General features: G+C 35.9%; 1 protein-coding gene across 1 annotated transcript; it reads right to left on the reverse strand.

The window, feature by feature from the left end:
* Positions 1–547: 547 nt before the first annotated feature.
* LOC135632738 (probable mitochondrial import inner membrane translocase subunit TIM21) lies at positions 548–10,099 on the reverse strand. Its single transcript, XM_065141488.1, has 7 exons — positions 9,855–10,099; positions 8,794–8,812; positions 6,117–6,271; positions 3,645–3,826; positions 1,915–1,963; positions 1,674–1,793; positions 548–1,138 (listed from the first exon to the last, which is right to left on the reverse strand). The coding sequence occupies exons 1-7, from the start codon at positions 10,002–10,004 to the stop codon at positions 980–982; spliced, it is 834 nt and encodes a 277-aa protein (XP_064997560.1). The 5' UTR covers positions 10,005–10,099; the 3' UTR covers positions 548–979.
* Between the last annotated feature and the right edge of the window lie 434 nt (positions 10,100–10,533).

Raw genomic sequence — 10,533 nt, forward strand, 5'->3', positions numbered from 1 at the left:
CAATTTCTATTCACCTACAGGCCTGTGAATGAAGATATTTATATTATGTTTGGTTGTCATCTTCATATTAACATATAACTTGATGCTTGATTGGACAATACCTACTTAATAAAAATGATCAACTTATATTAATATGCATGACTCTGACATGGATAGTGAGATGCTTATGTTGCCGATTACCTTAAGGCCCTCCCTGACAATTCTCTTTGTCTCTTCTGTGAAAACCACAAAAACCATCTTTTTCACATCCATCATAGCCGACGAATTCCATCATTAATGACTATAGTTCTTCATTCATGCATTCTGAAATGTGTATTGGGAGGCCCAAAACAAATACTGTAGTGGTTTGATGTTAGAATATGATGGGTCTTTTAAATGGACCACTGAACCTATAGAAGCTCGAACTTTTTGAGGGGCATATATATACCAGCAGCTGCTTGTGGTGCTCAAAAGCTTCAATCTGCTATGAATCAGTTGCCAGAAATTTTCGAACGTTTAATTTGTTCAGCATTTTGTTTGGGTTCAAAATAATTGGATCAACCTGATATGAGCACACCTTGCAATCTTCTTCCACCAATTGTAAATAGGTCAAAAGACTACACTCTAGATAGATTGTCATCTCATCCTACATGATAATTTTCTTGATGCCATAAGCAAAAAGAATAGGACATAGTATTAAAAAAATGAGGAAAAAAAGGATATAGGACACAAGTTCTAGCTTTGAACCACCTCTTTTTCTTTTTTTTGTTTTCCTTCGCCGTCAATATGGAAGAAAGAAATTAGACGGTATCTGAATCATCATGGATGTTTTGAGGTACCCAAAAGAACAGCTCAGCCATGTCAAAAATGAAATGTAAGCATGACAAGCATTCTGCCCTCTTTGTCTAGCAGATGGTTGAAACCTGCAGCAGATGTGGAGGGGCTCACCTTTAGCGACCATCAGAACCACCCTGATAAAACTGTCTGGTTTGACTTTGAGCTACGCAGGAACATATGACTCTAGCATCAGTTGTGCCGGCGACGGGGACTTGATCTCCACAATCAAGTATGTGAATGTCCACTTCTTGTCAGCCTGGTTTTTGAACATTTCTGTGTACACCTTGCCAAATCCATGTGGTCCGCGAATATGGAAGTTTACCTATATGTAAATTAGATACAAGTCAAATGTTCATTCCTGGTGACCCTGATGCGCGTTTGATATCTTCAACAACCAAGGAAGTGCATGATAAGTCTCTGGAAGCAAAATCCTAGTCTTACTATTAATTTTCAGAGAATCAATTCTTGAAGCGAACATTCTGCAGAAAGCTTTTTAAATGGATAATTTCCAGTATTGCCAGTCTTTAGTCTTTTCCAATTCTTAACATCCAATTCTTGCTACAGCTACTTAAAACTCACTGCTTTCCCAATAATCTACTTTGATAAGGCTGGTGGTAAAATCCTTCTCAGAGGTTTGCCAGAATCCAAATATCATTTGAAGATTGACCTCATTTTCTTAGTCCAGACAGGTTTTGCTAATTTTCACCAACTACCCTTTTCCAGAATAGATTCAAGGGAGCCCAGATAAGCATTGCATGGAAATGGAAGATTATAATTTGTAACTATCACATTGGCTAATAAGTTCAGATTGGTCTATAACTAAAACATGCATAAAAGCTTCTCCTGTGAGATATTACCTCAACATGTTCAATACCATCTTCATCAGTCCAAACCCTATTTGGAATACGTTGACGAGCAGCCCGATTTCTGCTTTCTTGGCCATAGCCAGTAACAGGAGAGCCAATTCTCACAGTAACCTGACAACCCAATATGGAGCACAAATATAATAAAGAAAACATAATAAAAAAAATCCCAAATGAGTTAATGAGGCAACTGATAGAAATCATGACTGAGATAGACCAGCTCTCTGATACATACCTGACTATCATTCTGCACCCTTTCAAGAGCCTTTCCGAAAATCTTGTACCTACATAATAGGTAAAGAGAAAATGCATAATAAATTACTTTCTTAATATATAGAAATGAAAGAAAAGGAAAAAAATACAATTAAAAAAAACCAACCAGATTACAAAGAATTCATAACTGCACAATTGCAAGCATTTTGCCATCTAATATAATCATCTTCTTAGTAAAATGTAGTCTCTTCACTCCACGTTGTCAAATAAAACTAACAATAAAAACTCCTGCCAACTTGATCCATCTAACATTGAGGCTCAGTGAAAATGTGAGCTGAAATCAACAATTTGAAGGTGTTCCCACATCTTTTACTTAAAATTACATACTTCCATAATCAAATCCATGTGTTTTGATCTATCAAAAAAAATTTTTTTCTTTAAAAGCTTCATAACTAAAGAAGACAACCAAACAATTAATATTGATACAACATCTAGTGTGGCATGAATGAATCAAGCAAGTAAAATGTTTCACCATTATCGGTATACTAAACAGCAGGCAAAAGGTCCATATCTGCTGCTCCATCCTGTTTGACTGATGGCACTGCAACCCCCATTTATGTCAAAGCTAATTAGATGACTGTGCTCATGACACATGACATGACATGGTTGACACATGCCACTAGACATACCAGCCAATATATTTCCAGCTTGCCTTCTCTGCCAAGGGATGTCAATGATCCACATAGCAATCCAGAGTGGGCACTAGCACTTGTTTCTGTTGTTTGTTCAAGCGCTATGACAGATGAAAGACAGTTGTACTACATAGACTCTACATTAAGTATAGTCATCATAATTCATTTGTGTAACGATTCTAAAGTCAAAAATCAATAGTCACACTTCTAAACAGCCTAAAAGTGGCAATTAAAATTAATATGAATGCCTTATATCCTCCTAAATTGTATATTTGTGATGCATCACACAAAAATATGATGTCAAGACATCACTAATTAAACAGCAGCCTTCTAATACTACTTTCCTGAATTTTGGTAGAAACTTGTCCTCATTAAAGATTGTTGAAAGAGCTGAACCTAAATTCCCAGAATGAGCAGAAATTGAAACTCCAAACCTTATTAATATCTGAAGTTTAGTGAGTTAAATCTGAAATTCCAACCCTTTACATACAAAAACCAACTTATTATCACATAATAAAAACAAAAAAGAAAAGTACAGTCTACAGAAAATGCATGTAACAAAGAATAATAAATATTGACTAAAATGAAAGATTCTGCAGGTTTACCCACTCAACATAAGAGTCGGACATCTCAAGATGTTATCAAGAACTTATGATGATAACATGTCATATTTCTCCTTATATAATACCAACTGCTGCATAGCATGACAAAATGGTTTTAACTATTAAGCCACTGTTGACTCAAGAACCAAAAGTTAAAAGATCTTTTGATGACCATTGATGTTCAGCATAATTTTGTAACTGCAATCAAACTTGGTTGTAATTTATTCATAAATGGGCAATCGATATAGCAGCTGTCACTATAGCAGCAGCAGAGACTAATAAAAAGCAAGGTTAACTCTGAGTGTAGTATCTAATCATACATTACATTCAACATGTTGAGTTTCAAAAAACTTTAAACTTCAAGTAGAACTGGAAGAGTTACCATATACTATGTAGTTGCAGTTTCTGTAGTTATAGTTTCTATCTTTACTTTAAAACTAATATGAAGAAAAGCTTACTCTTTTGGCTCAAAAATTAACTCCTTAAAGACAGCATATGCAGCCAAGCCTGCAACACCCAGACCCGCAAGTATTATTAGACTGTATGAAGCACCCTCTGCAAATGTCACTGGTTTTTCTGGAATATTGTATGTAGGTGCATCAAAGGGATCTTCGACTGTAGATATATCTTTTCTTTTCTCCTGAGAAGTTCATATGATACATGGCTCTTATCAAAAAACAATTACAATTATTGCATGAACAAAGAAGCCATGAACATAAAGCAGACCACATGGTACAAGTACAATCAACAGTGAGAACTAAGAGAACTGATAAAATGAATCATGAATTAATTAAAAAAATACTCTCATTTAGATAAGTTTTCTAGTTAAATCAGCTTGGTGAAACCATTATCTGTAACTGCAATAACAGGTCAGAGATGAATAAATAACTTTGAAAAAGATAAGATCTTCAGTAAATTTTATCAAGGTTTTAAATCCCGATTGTGGCTTTGTTCAGAGCTTAGTAGTGGAAAAAGATCTATGCAACTGACCCCAAATGATTGCGACTTTACAGCTTACCATTGCTATTATAAATATTGATTATACTGGTCAGTATGGACCAATATGCGGACCTCCAATTCAATACCAAGCACATCGCCCAGTGAGGTTACCTTACTAGGCATGCTGCCAGAGAAGGTAACTAGTATGAGTTGTGGGATGGTATAGGAAACTTTTATTTTATAAATCTTTTGCTATTTTAAATATGGGGCCCTCGAGGACTGTCAATCCTCGTCTTCTATGAATGCTTGTTTATCAATGCTGAAAATTTTCTTTGTCTTGCAACTTAACCCATAGTTCCATCAGTTCCTTGTTAACTGGGTTATCTCCAACATTGTCCACTGAGAACCTAAGACTACTTTCCTAATAACTTATTCTCTTGTGCCCTTCCTCGGTTTAAAGATTTTAAAGTTTTTCTTTTGCCGGATGTGATAAACTGAAGCCACAAAAATTCACTTCATCACAACACATGCAATGGATCCTCCTTTATAATGATCAACCCACCACTTCTATTCCTGCTCCAAGATTTCTGCTTTCTGATTCCGCAGAATGATAATATATCTTCCTTTACCTAATTTGTACTGCTACATCCAAAAACTAGATGCATGACATCTTTGTCAGCTTCTTGGCACATATATGGGTCTACTAAGTGATTCCTTCCTATATTTATCTATCCTTAGCGATTCCTAATTGCTAACCGAAGAATGACTGCTGTTTTCAAATTTTTTTCTTGAACCATACCATATTATGCTGCCACACTTTTGGCTCTTTAATTGTAATACATTTGCTAACTTCATCAGTGATAAAACCTTTTTAAATATCAAATACTAAGGCCTTTTTAATTATCAAGCATCCAGATCTTTTTAGCCTTGGTATCCCGAATACAAACTTTGCTAATTTTGGTTCACAATGTAGCAGTCTCCTGATTGATGGCTGGTCGAAAAAGTCAAAAGCACCTATTAGTAACTACATCAGCAACAAAGTGATGTTTGGAAATTCCTAAAATTCCTGATTACAATCTTTGTCTTTTACCATTTTTCAAGCTCTTAATTACAATCCTATTGCATATTACATGTACTGTAATGATGAAGCCCCATCTCTGATCGTATAATGTCAGCTCCTTTAGCATTTGCCATTTGCCATCCTACAGGACCAAAACTGAATAGTAATTCTCCACCAGGATTGTTCTCTACCCTTTTCTTTGTGTTTTTCCTTACAGCTAAACCGAATAGATCTCTTTATTGTCTACCAATATTGTTCTCTTCCCTTCCTTTGTGTTTTCCCTTAGGGTGTCATCCTATCTATTATCATACAATCAAAACCTTTTTTTCCTTCAAGATCAGATTCAATAGTCCCTTGGTAAATTCATCCTGATTGTTTTCCATCTCCTTCAAAATGGGTGTCCTCTCGCTACTCAATATGGCTGTGCAACAACCAGGAAGCCTGGAAGCCTGGAAAACCAATCCACAAAACTACCTATTAATACTAATTTCATACTATTAATAAAGTATATGCATACATGGTTAACAATTTGCTAAAAGGAATTCAAAATTAACTACAGATTGGGTACAAAAAGTATTCTTAAAGACATTGCATGCAGTCACTTGAGAATTTGTTGTTCCATAGTGTTTCCTCAGTATGTTAACCTCATATTATTAATATTCCCTTTAGGCACGTCCACTAGATTTACACTACTTTTTCATATATTCTCAGCAAATAAGACAATAAAGAATATAAGTTGTGAAGAATGTAAAAGGTGCACTATTTTTTTTCCTTGGCTCTTTAAAAAAATTATGTGATATGTAATAAAAATATTCTAATAATAAATTAGAACTAACAGTAATAATATAAGTCATTAAAGAGAACCAAGGGACGAAAGGGGAGCTAAGATGTCAAATGAATGATCTCATAGCTTTAGTGACAAAATACAAACCTCTTTTGTTCTTTGTTCTGATGCTTGTGTAGAATAATTTGATGCAGTTGTTCTCACTAAGCAAGAAATTGTGCAGTGCTTTCTGTCATGTATGGTAGGCTGAACTGCATGATTTCTGTTGATCATATGCCATCTGAAAAGTTTACTAAACGATCCTAGTGTTCATGTCAAAAACATGCATTAGTACATGCTATGCTCTTCTAGTGCACCATATAAAAGTTGCACAGAAACAGATGACATACATGTTAAGCATGCAGATAAAAAGACGGAAAAAGTCCTCGGCATTCATGCACTAATTTTGAAAGATCACTTTTCCATATACAGCATCTTTCCTTTTGCAAAATAAACCAAACGATAAGGAGCTGAAGCGCACAAACAATTTTTAGCAAATACATCTCTGCGAGTCATTGATTTAAAATTGACAGGTTGCACTCAATGCCAGGCATATCTTGAATAGTTGGAACAAAAGCAGTTCAAGCGAGGAGATAAGTAATTTTATAATTTCAAATAAACATTGACTTAATTAAACTTACTTTTTATCTACACCAATAATGAATTAATGAGATAAGCAGATGGCAAGAGAACTTAGATAGCTAGTTAATATAAGTTATATAAAACCAGCGATTTAAAAAGCGTTAGACGCCAAAAGGCGCCAAGGTGCAAAAACGCCCGAGGCGCTAGGCGCTCGCCCGAGCTAAACGAGACGATAAAATATATAAATATATAAATTAATTAATAAATATAATCATTTAAATAAAAAATATGATATTAAATTAAAAAAACTTACAGAATCACAATATCACATTAACAAAAAATCTCAAAATTCAAAACAATAACAATAATTTCAAATAAATAAAAATTAGCAGTATTAAAATCAAAATAATATATTATTAATCTAATAAATAAAAAAAAATATTGTTACTAGTATACAATTAATATTATACTATTAATATACTGTTAACAGTATACTATCGAGTCGATGTGAGTAGATGGAGTAAGAGTAACAACAACGGCAATGGCAGCGGGAGCTGGAGCGACGATAGTGGCAAGCAGCGACAACAACAGTAGTGACAGCGACAGCGATAGCGGTAGCAACGAGTAGCGGCAGCGGTGTAAGAGTAAGACTGAGGCTGCTGATTGAGAGAAGCAGCAGCGGTAGCAGGAGCGACAATAGTGACAACGACAGCAGCGACAACAACGACAAGCAGCGATAGCGGAGAGCAGAGACAATGAAGACAAGCAACGATAGCGGCAATAGAGAGGAAATGTCAGCGGTAGAATCGCGAGCAGGGTTAGTGTTGGGGAAGTCACGAGAGGGATGTTGGGAGGCTGATATCGGTGCTTTAGTTGGTTCAATCGAACCAACTGAAGCACCGAAGACCGAACCAAACGTAAAACACTGGTTCGATCGCTTGGTTTAACCTGGGCGCTCACCCGAAGCGCCCGACGCCTGGGCTCGGGCGAGCGCCTCTTAGAAGCGAGGCGCTCGCTTGAGCGCCTATTGAAATCGCTGTATAAAACCTTGATATCATCTTATTCTCACACACATATAGGCCTTCTCATGCAAGTTCATCAAGAATTTCAAATTTCTCAAGTTAAAAAGACAAAAACATAAGTGGGAAATGTTTATATCAATTACATGACAGCTGTGGTCCTCAGCTGTCAGTACCCTATCCTGTTAAGTTATTATCAAACATGGCTGAGATAGTTAGCAAAAGAAAATCCATGAACACCGCCTAAGAATATATGGTCGGTCATCTTGCTTTGACTATGATGAACAAAATAATTCAAGTGTTTTCCAAAGCACTAAGCACCATAAGGAGCCAAGGTCCCTTATTGCTTGAGAGGTTGGCACTTGTCCGAAGAAAACAAGATGCTTACCTTGAAAAAGTTATAAATATAGAATTAAGGATAAAAATGATTACTTAGATAAGAACTTCAATCAAAACAAGTTTTATATCATTATTGCAAAATGAATACTTGACATTGTCTTACCCAAAATATTCCACCTTAAATGATTTTGTCAGAGAACATGTAAGGATGACATTAGGTCATTTGGATCCTTTAAATAATTACACTCCCATCCTGGACACTGTCTATTGTTTATCGGTGATATTTCCTCTGACACACCTACAGTTGCCATTGTACTTGAAATGTAGTCTGAATTGTCATGATAGATTGATTAGTTGAACCACGGAGATAGAAGAAAAATAAGAGGGAGGTAAGATGGGGCAACGAGAAGATGGATGAAGGAGGATGACAGTGAAGAGCAGTGGAGAAACGGGAGGAACACAAGCAGAAAGTGGGAGAGAAGGGCAAGAGTGATGACTGTTGTTAGCTGCAGTTGGATTGGGAGACAAAACATACAGTAGATAGCAAAGAAAAGAATTAAGATCACAAAATTTCATACAGAAAAAAAATACACTAATCAAATGAGACCAAGGACATTTCATCTGAGTTTCTTGAACCTCATCATTATATGCATATCACATGAAACTAAATACACAAGTCTGAAAGTCAAAATTCAAAAACACTGCAGAAGAGATGACATATTCAAGTGTAAAATTTGTACAGTTTAACAACAAAAAAATGTACATAGTAATAACATACTGACAGCATTTATTCACTTAAAGACAAGAATAAATACTGGCATTCAAAACCTACAGATTTGACTAACCTTCAGCCTTTCTCACATCCTGCATTAAGAGAAACGAAAAAACCAGTTAATCCTACATGAAAAGACTAAGTACATATTTCTATGTGGCACTAACAACTGGCGACAAAGAAGCAGAAGATGAATGACAACTACAGTACATAGAAGCTAAACATACAATACACTCTTTTTTCTGGGAAACTCTCATGCAACAATTTGTTTATAAGAAAGCCTCAAAAATAATAAGTTAGTTACCGATCAACTCTTTCTACGAACTATTTAAAGAAACTAATTACTACATCCCTTGAACAATAAAGGAAACTAAGCAAGATTGGTTCTACAGAGACCCTACAAAAGATCACGTTTCCTCTAACAGCCATGGTCAGTCTTGAAAAATTTGTATAAGTAGTGCAAACTTCATGTTGCAATTAAATGGATGATCCTCTGACAAATTAAGTCATTAATTATGAGAAAAACCCATACAGTGGCAACAAATAGTTCCTCTCATGATAATGAATCATGAATCTAACAAGAAATCTGCAATAAGGTATAAAATTTACTTTGGTGATACCAAACTCATGGTTTAACCTGAGTTTGATCAAGATTATCGTTTTATAATGTGAGTACTAGTGCGATATGACTGTCACAGAAATGACCATACCGCACTACGTTTTATGAGTTCTCTATTGATGCTACACTGCATCAGAAACCATTAAGAAACCAGAAGTCCCAGCCCTTTCAGTTTAAGATGACTTGCAAGTTAACCAATTCCACGTAAGTTTTATAAAGAAACAATGTTTACTTAAGTTACCATTCTAATAGCAACGAATGAATGGAAGAACCTACTCAGTCCCGATTGGTTCCATATATAAGAAGGATCCACATTAATAGTGAAAGACAAGATCTTTTAGGTCTCGATCAAAGTCAAACTACAAAATCTAAAACGATAAGGGCAATATGAACCCCAGAGAACCCTCTGTCAATTACATCACCTGACTAAAACGCCAGAGACCAACAGATGAAAGTTTTTGCCAGTATCACCTACAAATCATTGAAAAGTTCTTTCAAAATGTTGAAAACCTGACCTTGGCCGAAGAATTTGTAGATGATGCCCATTCCTTTGCAGGAGGCAAGCCGCCGGAGAGATTCCCCAGAGACTCCTGCCGGAACGACGGCGAAATCAAGCGGCGGGACGAGCCGCTTCTAGCAATACGAGATAAAACCCTAGACGCCATCTACCACCTCGATCGAAGACCAAGCTTACGAGACCGAATTAGGAATCGGAGGGCGAAGTGGCGAGAGGAGGAGGCTCCGAAGTGCGGCGAGGCACAAAGAAGAAGCTTTTATAGGTCAGAAGCCGAAATAATAAACTGAACCGGATTCGGTCCAATCTTGTAAACCGCAATTGACAGTGTACCGAACCGGGCCGGTGGGCCGATTTCTTCTTGTATCCCCCGGCTTATTCCAATTCGCTAAAGTCAAATTAGAACACACATAAAAATAGGAAAATAATTACTCAAATCAGATTTAAAATGAGTTTGAACAGTTGAAATGGTTAAAGTAGACAAAAAAAAAATGATAAGAGTGCTTTTTATATCTGTAATTAGATTATACGATGTGAGATCTAAGAGGACATAACTCAAAACCATGTAGTAATATTTAATATGTAAGGTTTAAAATATTTGTTTGATGATAACATATTAAATTTATTTATTAAGCGTTGAGAGTTGAAAATCTAATTCGATACATTTTGAAGACGAAAGT

This window comes from Musa acuminata, chromosome BXJ3-3 (genome assembly GCF_036884655.1).
Source record: "Musa acuminata AAA Group cultivar baxijiao chromosome BXJ3-3, Cavendish_Baxijiao_AAA, whole genome shotgun sequence".
In the NCBI taxonomy this organism is placed as follows: Eukaryota; Viridiplantae; Streptophyta; class Magnoliopsida; order Zingiberales; family Musaceae; genus Musa; species Musa acuminata.